Source organism: Pristis pectinata, chromosome 4 (assembly GCF_009764475.1).
Source record: "Pristis pectinata isolate sPriPec2 chromosome 4, sPriPec2.1.pri, whole genome shotgun sequence".
Lineage (NCBI taxonomy): Eukaryota > Metazoa > Chordata > Chondrichthyes > Rhinopristiformes > Pristidae > Pristis > Pristis pectinata.
Window position 1 is genome coordinate 21552290 of NC_067408.1, and position 18270 is coordinate 21570559.

Below are 18270 nucleotides of genomic sequence, written 5' to 3' on the forward strand. Positions count from 1 at the left end.
TGTTAGTTACCCCGTGGTTGTGTTTAGGAAAGCAAACAATGCTAAGTAGTTCGATCGGGTTTTGGAATACTAACCATATACTTATTATGTACCTTTATCAGAGAATCAAAAAAATTAAAACTTTAAAAGATAAAATATTTGAGAAGGAATGTTGTTAAGGTTATTCGGGAATTAAGTTGTACTTTTTGAGATAAGATTGAGAAACAATAATAGAAAATTTGAGCATTACAGTGCATCTAACTGGAAAGCATCTAATTGCAGGCATGAAGGTAATGAGCATTAACTTTTTCAAATTCATGACCCCTGAAAGATGGGTTAAAAAGTGTTTTTTTTCCCCCAATATTACGTCTGTAACTTGCTGCAAAGTGATTTGGGATGTTCTGGGACGTCCGTGCTAAACAAATAAGAGTACGAGTCATGATTCTTCGAACAAAGTGTTCGAACTAAAATAGCGGGGCAGTTTCCGCCCTCCAATTAATCCGAGTTTATCTCCTAGCAGTCCTTGCAGACTTTTCTTAAGAAAAGTACTCATTTAGGTACTAAGTCCATATGGTAAAAACCATAAGAGCAAAGTGCGTCATCTGGTTTTTAAAGCTAAGGTCTTCAAAGGTTTATTTTCTTTAAACTTAAACAACTGTTATTTGTGCGTTCAGACATTAATGGAGAGGTCGAGCTCGGATTTACATATTTTATTCGTTATCCTTTGTGTTGCTATATTATGAACGGACGTGTAAATAGTTTGCTCCAGTTTATAGAACATTGTGGGCGCTAGAGAGAGAACGACTTTATAAAATGTCAACAGGCGCAATCTCTCAGCAAAACTAAATAAAAGTAGTGAAACAAACGGGAAACAATGCCCCAATTTATGGTATTAATATAGCAGGACTCCTAATAAAATGCATTTTCCTTTAAGCCAATATTTGTTTCATTTATTTAACGCAGAAGTAAATGTTTTGTATAGGCTGTTCGTGATCTCAGGATCCCCCAGAGTTCTAAGGCAACGAAGTACTTCTGAAGTGTTGTGGATGTTGCAATGTAGGATAATTTTGTAAAGCATAAATAATAATGAAATGAACAACAAAATAATCCGGTAAGTATTGGGTTAAGGGATATTGGGTTAAGGGATGTAAATGTTGGCAAGGGCATGAAAATGATTCCCCTACTCTTCTGAATGCAGAGGGATCTTTTGCCTTCATCTCCGAAGACAGAGTTGCTTAATTCCCATAAGCGGAAACTCTTGACAATGCAGCATCTGCTCTGTACTATACTGAAGTACACCGATAGTGCTGGATCAATCCTCCCTACATAGTCTACGACTCCTCTTAAATTTGAGAAGTTAATTCGCAGCCTCTGGAGGCTGCTAATCGAAGAGCTATTTATTTTGTATGAATTGGGTGAAATAATATCGATGATAGCCATAGAATGTTATATCATTGAGATCAAATCTGTTTGCATTTGGAATTGATCGGTATTAAATGGAGCATAATGAAAATATATTCTAACTACAGAATAAAACATTGACAGTTTTCGGGGTTATGTTGTCACCAAGCTAAAAATGAAATATGTTCTCACAAAATATATTGCGCCTTTATTCTAAAGTATATCCTGTTTTATTTATGAGATTATATGTCTGCAAAGAATATTCCATCGTAGGAGAAAGTTTGAATAAGTCATATCTTATGTCGATCATCATTTAAAAGGTTAAACAAGGGAGTTATGAATACAACATTCGAAGTAAATGGAAAAATAAAAGAAGTCATAAGAAGTGATGGCTGGTGCTTTATGTATACATGCATAATTTATACAGAGACCGCTTATTTTTCAAGAAAAGCGGTGGAAGGTAAACTGACAAATCAAATGACCTTTCACGAGGGGAATGGTTCACGTGCCTTATTTGCATATGCCATACCTTAGAATACATTAATGTTTCATGGGTTATACAAGGAACAACCTCACGCCAGAAACAGGCACACTGAAGCACGGAAAATATTTTAATATCACATCATTGAGTGAAGAGGCTGACGTTCGGCAGTCCCAGGACCAATGTCACATACAGCACCTATCAGCTGAATGTTATTTCTTCTGTCCTGAGCTGTTACTGCACTTTTATTAAAGTACAGAAGGAGATCTAATCTGATCTGGATTATAGGTTGTAATGATTTTTTTTACACTCCAGAAAGACCTTATTTTGTGGAATACTGTACACCAACTCCATCTACAGGCCACGAGAACAGTGACATCGAAATAAGGCCTCAGTATAAATTATAGTTACCAAAAACTAATTGTATATTTACACAGATTAATGCTGATGTTTAGCGCACTGGCATCAGAACTTTAAATCTGTGTACGTGTGTACGTGTGTGTGTGTGTGTGTGTGTGGCTGGGTATGGGGGGGGGGAGGCTGTGGGGCGGAGTAGATACAGGCATATTTATACTTTCAAAACAAAACTGGTAACCAATGTAACAAGCATACCATATGACCCTAAAGAAATTTACTTGAAGAAATTCTATACTTATTGTTGGCATTATAATGTTCTCTCATCGACGTTGTCAGTAAATTACTTAATGACAGGTTTTATTTAAGCAATCATTCATTCTTATCCAAGATTTCTGGATATTATCGTGCTCTGTTTGGTTGATGGGAGTGTCTATTGGTTTTAAGAGAGGGAAATACTAACAAATTACAATTATCAGTTCATACGTTCTATGCAGTATGCAGAAATGTTACACGCTACTTTGATTAAATATAACTCATGCGTGGTAATCTATGTTTAATATATTTATTGCTCCATCACTTGTAAATGAAATGATATGGCGTCATTTTCTGGGGTGAAACTTATACAGAACATGGCTTAAAGAGTTTATGCAAATAATCGTCTCCTCTCTCTCTCTCTCTCTCTCTCTCTCTCTCTTTCTCTCTCTCTCCCTATTTAGCCAAAATCTCTGTAACTAGGATCTAACTCAAATGACCCAGCGCAACATCACTATCATGAATTGGCAAACTTAACTGGTTTTCATGAATCGCTAAAAATAGAAAGAAATGCAGTCATTCCAACTCATTTACAATGGGTAAGTTTGCATGACACATAGCAACAAGATGAGCTGCTCACCTTGGGCGAATCGCTGCGTTTAGGAGGAGAAGGCAGAATGTTGCTGATACGCAGCTACCGAGAGCAGTAACTCGCTCCATAGCAGGTCCACAAAGCAAGCACACTGATAAATAAATAATACAGGCATAAACACATACACCCAGCAAGAGCAAGCAAACACATAAGATTACCATTCTGAGTCCACAGGTAACTATAACTGGATATCGCTGCACTTATTCTCTGTTTGAAATGAAATATTCAGAAGACACACTTTAAAATATGTATCGTCAAGGTTTTCACAAGATTACCACGAGTGCTAAGGGCGGAGAGAATGGCGCAACCCCGTGTTGCTTCGCCCAGAAAATCATTGAAAATCTGCATTTACACATATTGTCATTACTTTGTGGGCAGAGGGCAAGGACAATCCATAAGATTGAAAAGAAACGTCGGGTTAACCCTCGTAGCATTCGGCCGTCTGACTTTACACAGCCGAGTGAAACAGCCCCAATAATGTAACTGCCTCCCTCTGATTAAGGCATGTGCTGTTAATGAACGAAACACCTGGCTGAGGTGAGGGTCCATCAGCTGCTTCTGGTTGCGCCACAACGTTACTGTATTCAAATAAACAATGCAAGGGTCATAAGCTCCATAACAAATTAGAGACCTTTTGCATCCCAACAAAATCCGTAATTCACAACAACTGATCTCCATGCAAACAGATCAATGTCCATCAGGTGCATAGTCAAGCAGCACCAAAATCTCACTTTGAAACGATGTATACATAACGTGTGTAAATTATAGAAGTTAAACAGTCATTGCATCTAAATTCTTCCCATACATTACCAACTGAATATACGAGTTTTCTAAACGTAAAGTAGATGCGGCATCAGCCTCTCCTAAATTAACGCTATTCAGAACACCTTGTATCTTGCAGACGGAGAGCAAAGGAGAATGCAACAGAACACTGTAGATACAACACAATGACTAAATATTCCCACAAAACCGAAGAACTGGCTTGGAGGACAAGCAGGATAACGTGCATTACACCGGGCGGTGCTGAATGGGTTAAATAGCTACAGAGGTAGATTTGGAATATACGCCTTCTTACAACAACATCGATTATCAGCTTGGAAAGTTTAAAGTGTAAATCACTAATTTGTCTGTAAAACACAAAAAGAATCGTCGAACGCAGCAACGTCAACCACAGATCTCAGCATCATTTCAAAAGACAAATTAATGTGGCTTTTTTTTTCGATCATTTGAACCGAGAGCTCTCACCTTCGAAGAATGGGGTAGTGAATAAACTTCTCTACCGAGTTCTTAATTTGCTGAGTTGAAATTCAAAATGCCCAGGTCTGACTGCTCGATGGCTTTTCCTTCTCTCCCCCTTTTTTAGGGGGGAACCAACATTTGAATCAGAAGCAACAGACACACGATCCGGTCTCTCCTGGCTGTGATCAGCATTCCCCTGCGGGAGCCGTCACAGTCTCTCTGCCTTCTTGTATGGAAGGAGAAGCGGCGGATTATTTCATCTACACTGTATCTACAGGATGAGGGACTGCAGGTTCCAGGAAGCCTTACTCTACCAAGCCAATACTAATATGCCCGTCTGTAAACCGGATGTGAAATAAGCCGTGACTTCAAATCAGGCAGATTTTTTTTCTGATTTTGAGTGAGGGAGGGAGATGATACCCTGACTGAACGTAAACACGTTGAGAACCAATCCGCCGCCAAACGTAGATTTCCTGTCTCCACCGCACAATTTAACTTGCAGCGTTTCACGTTCATCTATTTCAGGTTGGCAAATATCAGATCTTCTTAAGTTACAGCAACCCCAAGCTCTGACACATTGATTCATTGCGTTAGTGAAGGAAACTGCAGTTAGGTCTCCCTCGCTCTCACATATGTACATTCGTTCGGCTTGTATCTGTGACCCATAAGTCGGATGAGGTATGTGTAAATGAATCGCGAGAAATAAATGTCCCCTTCATGTGAACACTGACAAAAAAAAGCATCCATTGCAGTTGATTTGAAATCACAACATGTCACTTCGAATAAATACAGCCACTCATCACAGGAATTAATGGCTTGTTGCTTTATTGCAATGTTTTTTTTTGCAATAATAATTTTGGAATCTTCATAACTCGGCCTTGTCCTGGATAATGACCCTGTCTGGATTATGATGGAAGCTGCCCATTTGAAAGCTACTGCCCGTTGTACGGAGCGAAGGGAGCTGCAAGTCCATTCAACCGCCCTACACGCAGGCGCTCTGCTTCAACCACCAGACGTGCAGACGGTCCTACAGCCCGGCAAAACGCACAGGGCAATTTATACCGATTCTCGTATTGATAGGGAGGGACAGATTAAAACTCAAAGATATGCCAAAGATGCGGGATATATCCTGATTTATCAGTTGTTAAAAGGATGTTTTGGGCCTTGAGAGTATTAGATTGTCATGATCCCTTTATTTAGGTAAATAAACATGCAGCGACAAAGTTGCAAACTAACCAGCGTATGAACAATTTCAAGGAGACACATAGCCCCGCTCCATCTTGTCCATTGAACCATAGTATTTCCTGGGTGCAAAGATAAGCGTCCTGACTCCCAGCTGTTGAGGAAAAACCTGCTAGTTCTTAAAAGGTTTCCCCAGTGTCGCTAATCTGTTGCATTTTGTAAGATAAACTCACGTACGGCAAACCGAGTAATTGTTCCCATACAGCATTATTCAGGTAACATACCAAGAAGCTGGTGACGCTTCACAGTTTCCCAAGTGTCACAAGTTTGTGTGCTTACTTTGCAGTTTTAGTTCAGTTTAATTAAGGCAAGATGTTCTTTTATCGCACGACGAAATCGATTTGACTTAATCATTATCTTGAACTTTTGAAAACATAATAAAGTTTTGGCGAGAATAATATTTCTTAATGAAAATCAGAAAACAAAACTGCAGATGCCGGAAATCTGAAATAAAAACAGAAAATGTTGGAAACTCTCAGCAGTTCAGGCAGCATCTGCGGAAAGAGCAGTACAAAATCTCGCTAAATAGAGGCTCTAAAAATCGGAACATCATAAACAGAAGAAAAAGAAAGAATGGGCCACACACGCCGGCACCTCCGTTCGGCAAAATCATGGTTGACCCTTCATCTCAGCATCATTTGGTTAGTTCACTGACTGGATCAGGCAGGTTGAAAGGACGGTCGTCAGCAGGAGACGAGGTATGTGAATCACCGTCCAGCTAATGAATTAGTGAGAAATAACAACCCAAAAGCATGCCTTGTGAGTTAGTCTGCGCAGTTTATGATGTTATATCTCGAAATAAGTACCTTCAAATCTGTTAATATCTACTTCCCGAGCTGAAGCGATGTGATTCTATGACAATATTTTTGCCTTAGCTCGAATGTTACTTTACGTACCTCTGAGCTGATCTAAACTTGCGAACGAAGTGGAGATAAAGCCCTCAGAACCATGTAGAGAAACGTTGAAGTCCCCCACCCCTCCTCCTCATCTATTATTCTCAGGCACAGCACACAGGTTGCTATTGGTTTCGTGTTTGAAGTATGAAGGAGAGAGAAGAAAGGAAACAGCTGCCGGGGTGATCAGTCGTCGTGGCTATGCTATACCCATCGACATATATGTTATTGCTTTTTAAAAAAAACTTTAACAAAGAATTCAACGCGGAAAGACCATAAATCTGGTCGAAAGTTGTTTTGGCAATTTTTGACATCACCATGTGATCTCTTTGGATTAATCGCGACATTAATTTATCCCCACGAAAATGATGTGGAATTGCTGTGCGTCGTAGTTCGATAGCGTGCATTAGCTCTGAGGTTGCACTTACAACAGTTCTGGTGTGAGATAATAGCCACGTTCACGGTGTTTGATCTGGAGGCAAAGCCAGAAACAGCACTGCTTAGCTGGAAGAGCATTGACTTGTTTCAAGGTCATTGGGTGAAGGGGTTAAATTGACAGCTCTTGAGTGAAACTCAAGTGACCTTCTGATCCCGCTAGACGACTCAATTGTGGTTGTGTAAAATATCATAAATTATTGTTTGCACATGCTCGGTTGATTCTTTTTTTTAAAAACAATTCCACCAGTCTGTGTGGTCACTAAGTGCCTTTAAAGTTGAGGAACTTATCTCATTTTCGAGGGGAATTGTTTAATTCATATACGACTAGATTTACCGTATCTGCTTTGGGGAGGGAGAATATATATTTTGACGTTTAGTTTGTCTCAGAAGACCTTCAAAATGCAACATGTTGAACTTTTACCGTGTAAATTCTATCCAGTAACAAATGGACTAGGATAGACGTCAACAGAACTCAAATATTATCTTAATGTTTAATTACTCGACTTAAGTGTCCATGGAATTAGAATTAAATGGTTTAAGAAAACGCTGCCAAGTTTTCAAACGATGCTCAGACGAGCATTAAGACCGAGGGGAAATCATTGGCGTTGCATTACTCGAACGACGAGATTCAGAAGATTGTTTCTGTCACTGATGCTGTCTACAAGACTTCTTTCTAGTGTGAGGTAACAGTGTAAATACTGAGCCCATGTACAGTTGCCACATCAACCACGTACCAGCCTCGATACCAGCAATACGAGTCAAATCCATCCTATTCCAGGCAGCCTAGAAACTGTCAATCTTGTTTTTAACCAATGTTAGTCCAAGGAGATTCTTGAAGTCTTTTCACATATGCGTTTATATGATTTTATTTCGAATCAAGCTAATTGAAAGGATAAAATGCTAGCAGATTTGAATGACTTACTAGAGTATTTTAATCTAACTGGAATGAAAATGGACTAAAATATCCCAGAATCACAGTCCTGCAGGCATAAATCGAAGAAAGCAATCTGACCGAGCTGCTGCGGGTTTATGGGGACACCGAAAGCCATCCATGCATTCAATTTATTGAAATGCGACAGAAATAAAACGTTGCGCCCATCTGTTCATATTTCACAAACCTGAATACGAAACCGAGTGCTTGTATTTATATGGATATAAATATAACTAATCGTGTAGAAACTGCTCTGCATTTCTTGATCATTGTAACGTGACCACTCCTATGGTACACGTGCAGCATAAATATGACGGCAAACCCAGACGGAATGAATTATTCCTTCAACGAGGAAAGTAATTATATAAAAATAGGACAGTGCACTTTCTGTTTCCAATTTTTTTGAATATGAGATAGGGTAACTTCAAAACATAGCTTTTCAACTTTATTTAGGGATTTGGGATTTCGACTCAATGAGGTAAGATTTTCACTGAAATGACCCTTTACGTTATTTCTTTTTATCATTATTCTTCCGGTTTTACTTACACTTTGGTCAGTATTGGAGACCATTTAAAACAAGTATTCTCAAACAGTTCTCCACGAGTAGAAACGTTTATTTCAACCTGCTTACTGTTGAAGTTGGGCTTCTCAAGCTTACAAAAAGAGGCAGAGTTCCATTATAGACCAGCAGAAGGGAGTCTGTTCACAATTAGGTAAAGAAAAGGAGGGATAAATGAAATGAGCTGCTGTGGTGGAAATTGATGGTGGGGATGTAGCTATGAGAAAGTTCAGGAACAGAGAGGAAAATATCAATGTACTGGCAACCCGTTCCTATTGTAGGAATATTCTCATCCGTAAATTCAATCCTATAGTTTGCCAGTTGTAAAGGCCCAGCCATGTTGAGATGTTTGAATGGCTATGTCCCCACCTGATTGGGAGAGAAGCATTGTCAGATTGGCTGAGAGCCCGCTGGACAATAACTATACTGCAGCAAATGCCTGATTTAAAAAATCCTTTTAAGTGTAATTTTGATCCCAAGAAGTCTTTAAAGGGACTTCAATCCATCAAGGAATTGTGCTGGTTAAATAAGCATACAAAATGCTTGAAGTACTCTGTAGGTTAAGCAGCATTTGTGGAGGGAAAACAAAACAGAATTCTGGTTTCAGGTCAGTGACCTACCATCAGAACTGTGGTATAAATATACTTTTGCATGGTTTACAGGTTTTTTTCTTTTAACTGTTTCTGAAGTTATTGGTTGAAGTTTTGCTCTTGAAAATTTATCTTCCATTGGCTTCAGTAAATCTTTCCATTATCACTGACAAAAGCTTCCTCTTGCCCTATTTCACAGAAATTAACAAATTGGCAATTTGCTTCCAATACCCCTAACGCTGTACTGAAAATAAATCTTTCACCCTTAAATGTTCCTTCCCGTTCAATACCATCCAATAAAGCTATCTTCCTTTCCTCTCCAAGGTTACTTTTCACACCATCATCATTCAGCTGAATGTTCATCTGACTTAATTAAACATCTTCTCTGTTTAATTTTTGTATCAACTTGTCCATATCATTGAATATATTGGACAAAAGAATGAGGAGTGAACATCACCAATAGCTTGTCTCTGTCCGACCACATAGATGCCACAGCCAAGAAAGTGCACCAGTGCCTCTGCTTCCTCAGGGGGCTAAAGCAATTTGGCATGTCCTCTTTGATCTTCACCATTTTTTATCGATGCACCATAGAAAGCATCCTATCCAGATGCATCACGGCTTGGCATGGCAACTGGTCGACCTGAGACCGCAAGAAACTGCAGAGAGTTGTGGACACAGGTCAGCACATCACAATAACCAGCCTCCCCTCCATGGACTCTGTCCATACTTCTCGCTGCCTCAGTAAAGCAGCCAATATAACCAAAGACCCTGCCCACCCTGGACATTCTCTCTTCTTCCCATCAGGCAGAAGATACAAAAGCCTCAAAGCATATACCACCAGGCTCAAGGACAGCATATATCCCATTGTTATAAGACTATTGAATGGTCCCCTCGTAGGATAAACTGGATTCTTGACCCCACAATCTATCTCATTATGGGCTTGCACCTTATTGTCTGCCTGTACTGCACTTTCTCCATAATCTGTATTCTATTTTTGTTTTCCCTTGTACTACCTCAATGCACTGTTGTAATGAAATGATCTGTTTGGATGGCATGTAAAATAAAGTTTTTCACTGTACCTCGGTACATGTAACAATAATCAACCAAACTACCAGTTTACCAATTATTGATGTTTTTCATGGTTGATAGTGTTATTCCTTGTGCTGACTTTCTCTGGTATATTCGATTAAGCTGAACACCCTACTGTTCTCCACATGCATTTCCTCAATGTTTGACATTCTTTTGGACATCTCATTCCAGCTGCTCCAAATCTTTATTCATTTCAATTAAGCCAGAAATTCTACAGCAAAAGTTTCTTTTCTCATCTTCATATGGTCACTTGTAGACAATCCTAACATGCAATTTTTGGTCCTTGAACCTCACTTCACTCAGAGATTATCACAGGCATGTGGTCAACTTGTACATATTTCTGAACTGCATCCAATTTATAACTCTATCTTTTCCTTCGATTTCACTGTCATTGCTCTGTTGTCAGGCTGCTTTATCAACTCATGGTTGTACCCAAATGTTCTCCGGGTTGTACCCAAACGTTCTCCAATGAACATCATGAAAACTGAAGCTTGTTATTTGGCTCCTGCCAAAAATAATATGGCCTTCTCTCTGAGTTTATTCATGTTCTTCAATAATTTCATCAGTCAATAAGATCATGAGTAACTAAGGGTCTGCTTTCACCTTAATTAATCTTCAACCTGATGTACTGTATTTTAGAAGAATCACATACTTCCAACTTTACTCTCACTGAGCCTTCACCTTCAAAGGATTTTAGCAAGATTTTTGACAACTTCAGACTTAACTCCTGCAAAGTTTTTGTTTTGCTTTAGGTTATTCTTTGAATGACATCATTGCCTAAATCCAGTGGTCCTTTGGAAGGTGCTGGTATGCCCACTTCTGAAAGTGCTGCACTCTGTCACACAAGTCTTATTAGGTAAGGATTTCCAGGATCTTGAACCAGTTTTTATTGGCTTGTCAAAGCTCCTGGTTACCAAAAATTCAATGTCCAGAAATTTAATTTATACACCTTATGCTAGAACATCAAAAATAGGAGCAGGAATAGGCCAGAGAAACAAAGGACTGTAGATGCTGGAATCTCGATGAAAAACATGATGATGCTGGAGGAACTCAGCAGGCCAGGCAGCATCATTTGAGTTCCTCCAGTGTCATCATGTTTTTCATCTGTGGATGCTGCCTGGCCTGCTGAGTTCCTCCAGCGTCATCGTGCTTTTCAGCAGGATAGGCCATTTGTCATTTTGAGCTTGCCCCGCCATCCAAGAGGATCATGATGGTCTGAATTTTGGCCTCCACTTTCTCGTCCAATTCCCAGAACACCTAGTTCCACAATAGTCCAAAAATCTGTATGTATATAGAGAATTCCAAATCTTCACAACCTGCTGAGAAAGAAAAAAGTTCTTGTAAGCTCAGTTGAATCCTTATTCAGAAACTATACCCAGGGGAAACAGTCTCAAAACATTTAACCTGTAAATCCACCTCAAAATTGTATCTGTTTCAATTATTTAATCTTTCATGCTTCTCAGTGTCAGAGAGTATAGACGTATTCTATTCAAATGTTCCCCATAGGGAAACTCACAGGTCTTTATACTCTCATGTGTCTGCTGCCGTGATTCTAGGAGCAGAGTTCACAGGTTTATGAGGTACTGTTGAAGAAACCTTGGTGATTTTTTGCCATGCACTTTGTATATCATGCACACTGCAGCTACAAAGTGTGAGGATGGACTGGCATTTTGGAAGATCAACTGGGTTCTAATTGAGCAGGCTGCTCTGTCCTAGATGATGTCAAACTTTCAGTTCCAGCTGCACTTATCCAGGCAAGAGGAGAATATTCCATCATTCTCCTGACATTGATAATGAAAGGGCTTTGGCAAATCAGATGAGTCACTTGCTGCAGTCTCTAACCTGGTTTTGTACCCATAATATTTATGTGGCTAGTTAATTATGACCACTGGAATATTAATAATAATAAATTCAGCAAGGGTTATACCATTGAACACCCAGTAGAAACAGTTAGATACTCTTCTGTTTGAACTGGTCGTTGCCTGACGTATGTGTGGAGTGTTTGCTACTTGTCACACACCAGTGAAGGTTACATGCCATCCAGGCCTTGTTGCATGCTGTTTATTTATTTAAGGAATTGCAAATTGAACTGGAAACAAGCAATGGGTCCAAACTGACAGTGGTTGTTCATAGGTAAGTGATGAGGATGTGGCAGATTTACCAATGCATCACTTGATAGTGTAGATGGTGGGTGAGCAAATATATATTGGTATTGGTATTGGTTTACTATTGTCACTTGTACCGAGGTACAGTAAAAAGCTTGTCTTGCATACCGATCGTACAGGTCAATTCATTACATAGTGTAGTTACATTGGGTTAGTACAGAGTGCATTGAGGTAGTACAGGTAAAAACAATAACAGTACAGATTAAAGTGTCACAGCTACAAAGAAAGTGCAGTGCAACAAGGTGCAAGGTCACAACAAGGTAGATCGTGAAGTCAGAGTCCATCTCATTGTATAAGGGAACCGTTCAATAGTCTTATCACAGTGGGGTAGAAGCTATCTTTGTCTTGTGGTACGTGCCCTCAGGCTCCTGTATCTTCTATCCGATGGGACAGGAGAGAATAGAGAATGACCTGGGTGGGTGGGGTCTTTGATTATGCTGGCTGCTTCACACAGGCAGAGAGAGGTAAAGACAGAGTCCAAGGAGGGGAGGCTGGTGTCTGTGATGCTCTGGGCTGTGTCCACAAATCTCTGCAGTTTCTTGTCGTCCTGGGCAGAGCAGTTGCCATACCAAGCCGTGATACATCCAGATAGGATGCTTTCTGTGGTGCATCAATAAAAGTTGGTGAGAATCAAAGGGGACCACCTGAATTTCTTTAGCCTCCTGAGGAAGTAGAGGCGCTGATGAGCCTTCTTGGCTGTGGCATCTACGTGATTTGACCAGGACAGGCTGTTGGTGATGTTCACTCCTAGGAACTTGAAGCTCTCAACCCTCTCGACCTCAGCACCATTGATATAGACAGGTGCATGTACACCTCCCCCTTTCCTGAAGTTAATGACGAGCCCTTTCATTTTGTTGATACTGAGGGAAAGATTGTTGTCATGACACCATTCCACTAAGCTCTCTATCTCCTTCCTGTACTCAGACTCATTACCATTTGAGATTCGGCCTACAACGGTGGTATCATCTGCAAACTTGTAGATGGAGTTAGAGCAGAATCTGGCCACACAGTCATGAGTGTATAGGGAGTAGAGTAGAGGGCTGAGGGCGCAGCCTTGTGGGGCACCAGTGTTGAGAATAATCATGCCAGAGGTATTGTTGCCTATCCTCACTGATTGCGGTCTGTTGGTTAGAAAGTCAAGGATCCAGTTACAGAGGGAGGTGTTGAGTCCTAGGTCTCAGAGTTTGGTGACAAGTTTGCTTGGGATTATTGTATTGAAGGTGGAGCTGTAGTCAATAAACAATAGTCTAACATAGGTGCCTTTACTGTCCAGATGCTCCGGAGCTGAGTGTAGGGCCAGGGAGATGGCGTCCGCTGTAGACCTGTTTCGGTGATAGGCAAATTGCAGTGGGTCAAGATTGTCTGGGAGGCTGGAGTTGATGCGTGCCATGACCAGCCTGTCAAAACACTTCGCGATGGTGGATGTCAGAGCCACTGGTCGGTAGTCATTGAGGCATGTTTTCTTGCTTTTCTTCAGTACTGGGATGATAGTGGTCTTCTTAAGACAAGTGGGGTTGAAGCAGGAAGAGGTTAAGTATGTCTTAAATATGTGAAGATACTTCTGCCAGCTGATCAGCACAAGATCTGAGCACATGGCCAGGGACACCATCTGGGCCAGATGCTTTCCTCGTGTTCACTCTCCAGAAGACTGATCTTACGCCTCAACGGTGACCATGGGTTCAGTTGCGTTGGAGGCTGTCAGGGTGGGTGGTGACAATCCACTTCTCTTCTGTTCAAAATGCACATAGAATGCGTTAAGCTCATCAGGAAGGGATGCACTGTTGTTAACTATGCAGCCCATCTTCGTCTTGTAGCTTGTTATGACATGTAAGCCCTGTCATAGCTGAGGCTGGTCTGGGACTCTATTTTGAGTGGGTATTGCCTCTTGGCATCCCTGATAGCTTTCCAAAGGTCATATCTGGATTTCTTGTACAGATCAGGATCACCAGATTTGTGTGTAGCAGTCCTTGACTTCAGTAGGGAGTGGATCTCCTGGTTCATCCATGGTTTCCTGTTTGGTAACATCCATATTGTCTTCTTTGGTACACAGTCCTCCACACACTTGCTGATAAAGTCTGTGGTGGTGGTGGCATACTTATTAAGGATGGCAGCTTTGAACATGGACCAGTCCACCGTCTCAAAGCAGTCACATAGGAACTCATTTGATTCCTCAGACAAGCACTGCACGACTCCCTGTACTGGATCCTCCCATTTCAGTTTCTGTTTGTATGCAAGGAGAAGGAGCACAGCCTGGTGGTCTGATTTCCCAAAGTGAGGACGAGGGGTGGCTCGGAAGGCATCTTTGATGGTTGTATAGCAGTGCTCAAGGGTGGTGGCGCCCCTGGTGGAGCAGGAGATGTGCTGGTAGTATTTTGGTAGAGCACTTAAATATGCTTTAACTGATTCTGATCACTTGTAAGAGTTCATTGACCTATTTTTTTGGATCTGCATGGCTGTAGATATTCACCTCTTGAATTATCTCCTTTCGTGGACTTCACATGGTGTGCTTGGTGGACTTCAAAGTCGCTGAAATATCTATCATTTATTCCAACTTCTTGACATAAAACTCAATACATTGGAAATGTCTAGTCCTGTAATTAGGTGCCTCTGGTGAGATAGTAATCAAACTAACAGTACAATTAGAACTGGCACTGCATACGCGTAAATAATCAAACTTATTTCTGAACTTTCCATGTGACCTGCTTCAGTCAAGCAGATTCATTGTAATTAAGTATCCTGAAAATCATTTTCCAGTGCTATCCAAGTTACCCCATTTTTGTTTTTTTATGAGGTTTCATCTTCTTATAATTCAAGTAAATAGAAACATCAGAGTCTTTTTTGCTCTCTATAAAATGTTTTAAAAAGTTTTCTAACAATTAGAGCATATTACTTTCTGGTTTTCTGCCTGAGGATTGGGAACATTTCAGGATTCAGCAAAAAGGATGAAGGCATTCATTAAGAAAGGGGAAGTAGAGTACAAAAGTAGCCTAGCAAGCAACAAAAAACAGACTCCACGAGTTCTATAGATAGGCAAAATGAAAAGATTAACTAACACGAGTCCTTTACATACTGAAGCAGAAGAAATTACCTTGGGGAATAAGAAAATGGCAGGAAAATTCAATGAATACTTTATGTCTGTTCTCATGGAGGAAGACACAGAAACCCACCTGGACATGTGTGGGTACAGTACAGGTCCAGAATAAATGAAAAACTCAAAGAAATTAGCTTTAGTAAGATGTTAGTATTTGAGAAAGTGATTGAATACACAAGTAGGGGAGGTTATGTTTCGGTTATATAGGGGAATGATGGCTTTGTGAAAGTCCAAATACATCACATCAACTGGTTGACTGTGACAGAAACATGACCTCCCTACTTGTATATTCAATTCCCCTTGCAGGAAACGATAACATTCTGTTAGTTTTTTTTAATTCTCAGGACCAGATAAGCTGCAACCTGAAGTTTGGAGGAGGTGACTTTGGAACAATGAATGCGCTGGCTGTCATCTTCCAAACTTACTTAGATCTCAGGATGCTTTGCACAGATAGGAATTTAGCAAACATAACTCCACTATTTGTGAAAGAGACAGCAAGAAAACAGGGAACTCTGAACTAGTTAGCCTGGCACTAGTGGTAAGGAAAAAGACTCTTTTTTACTGATGAAAGGAGAAAACTGAGCCTCAAAAATTATATGATTGGACAGAATCAAGGTGCATTTGTGAAAGGCAAATCACCTTTGACAAATCTGTTTTTTGAACGTGTAAACAATGGAACAGAAAAGGGAAACCAGTTGATGTGATGTATTTGGACTTTCAGAAAGCCTTCAACAAGGTGTCACACCCCTATATGACTGAAATGTAATCTCCCTATTTTGTATATTCAATTCCCTTTGTAGGAAACAATAACATTCTAATTACGTGTTATACCTGCATACACACCTTCTACAATTCATGCATCAAAATACACAAATCATTTTACACCTTAGAGTTCTGAATTTTTTTTATCATTTAGATAATAGTCTTTGTTCTTTTTTAAAACTTTTTCCTCTTAAACGGAAATTTCACATTTCCCGCCTTATGATTTATTTATATGACCTTGTAGATCTTTCCCCACTCACTTATAATGAAATAGCAAAGTACAGAACAGGAACGGCACACGATGTCAGCACAGACCAAGGTAACAATTTAAACTAACCCCATCTGACTGTACCTGGTCCATATCCCTGCATTCCCTGCCCGTTCATGTGTCTGTCTAAATGCTTCTTGAGACCTCTGCCCTCTAGTATTTGAACCATCCACTCTGGGAAAATAGCTCTGACTATCTACTATTATATAAAACTTCTGTCAGGTCACCACTCAACTTCCGATGTTCCAGAGAAAACAATCCAAGTTTGTTCAACATCTCCTTATCGCTAATACATGCCAATCCAGTCAACATCCTGATGAACCTCTTCTGCAAAGCCTCCACATCCTTCCTGTAGCGTGGTGAGCAGAACTGCACACAATACTCCAAATGTGGCCTAACCAAAACTTTATACAGCTGCAACTTGAATTGCCAATGTTTATAAATAATGCCTCAACAAATGAAGGCAAACACACTGTAAGCCTTCCTTAGCACCCAATCCACTTGTGTTGCCACTTATCTATCTAAATCAACTTGTAGCCTCCTGATATCCTTAACAATCTCTAATAACCTCTTGAAGTCCTCTTCACAACTTATTTTTTTTACTTACCTTTGTATCAAAGGCAAATTTAACAACCATACTTTCAGTGTCTGCATCATTCATATAAAGTGTAAAATTATGAGACCCCAGCACTTGTCCCTGTGGCGCTCCACTTATTCACTACATTTTGCTAACCAAAAAAAGACCCACTTATGCCTAACCTCTCTTTCTAAGCCAGCCAATCTTTTATGACCCAAGTATATTGCTTCCTACAGCATGAGTTTTTATTTTCCATAATAATCTTTGAGCAACTTATCAAGTGACTTACTGGAAATCTGAGTATAGTACATTCACTGGTTCTCCTTTGTCTACAGCACATGTTCACTCCTTCAAAGAATTCCAGTAAATTGGTCAAACGTAATTTCCCGTTCATAAAACCACATTAACTTTTCCTAACAGTCATGTGCAGAGTTGATCCTCCCCCTGAGTGGGACATCTAGAATGAGGAATTCAGTTATTTGATTAAGGGAATCAAGTATAACATATCCAAATTTGATAATCATGTGGAGCTCAGAGATGGGGTGGTCTCTTAGAAGGGTGCAGGGAGACTTCAGGAGATATATCAAATTATGGGTTCAGTCATTCAGGAGATGAGAAGAAATTTCTTCACCTAAGGATGGTGAATTTTTGGAATTCTCTATCCAAGAGGGCTCAGACCCTGAATATATTCAAGGTATGAATATATTCAATGAAGTGCTGAATGTTTGTGCAGGAAAGTTGTGCTGAGATGAAAGATCAGCCATGAATAGTAGAGCAGGTGTGAAGTGCCGAATATCCGACTCTTGCCTCTATCTTCTGTGTTTGTATGTTCTATCAATATTCTTCAATCAGATTAGTTGCTCAAACAAGTTTACAACATTATTGTCAGTGTGCGTATCAACTCCACTGTAAAAATCCCACAACAGCAGCACATGGATGGAAAGGAAAAGTGAATGCTGTTGAAGCTTTGTTGGAAGGTTTATTCAAAGTCAACAGTGAGTGCTGTCCTTTTACCACTGATTGAAAAATGTCAGCGACTGTGTTGATGGGTAAAGGTCAGATCTCTTCTCCTTCTTAATTAATTGGGTTATGTTTATCTCCCTCTAATTCCTGGAATCCAGTCCAGAAATAACTGATTTCCTCTTTTTCTTCACATTCTGAGATAACTATGTATGTTTTAAGTGTTTAGTCTTACCTTTGGCTAAACCTGCAGTTACTAATTTCAAAGTAATTCAACATACTCTTCTATTCTGTTCAATTGGGACTGTACCATTGTCTTCAGAAGTAAAAACTGAAACAAGTCT

At 40.0% G+C, this 18270-nt stretch overlaps 1 protein-coding gene across 1 annotated transcript in view; it reads right to left on the reverse strand.

The window, feature by feature from the left end:
• Nucleotides 1-4689, reverse strand: part of LOC127569344 (gamma-aminobutyric acid receptor subunit alpha-1-like) — a 36802-nt gene extending 32113 nt beyond the window's left edge. The window contains exons 1-2 of the mRNA XM_052013899.1: nucleotides 4368-4689; nucleotides 3111-3213 (exon numbers count right to left, since the gene is read on the reverse strand). Coding sequence (XP_051869859.1) covers nucleotides 3111-3190 — 80 coding nt within the window. The 5' untranslated portion in view covers nucleotides 3191-3213; nucleotides 4368-4689. The remainder of the gene's footprint in view (nucleotides 1-3110; nucleotides 3214-4367) is intronic.
• Nucleotides 4690-18270: the final 13581 nt, after the last annotated feature.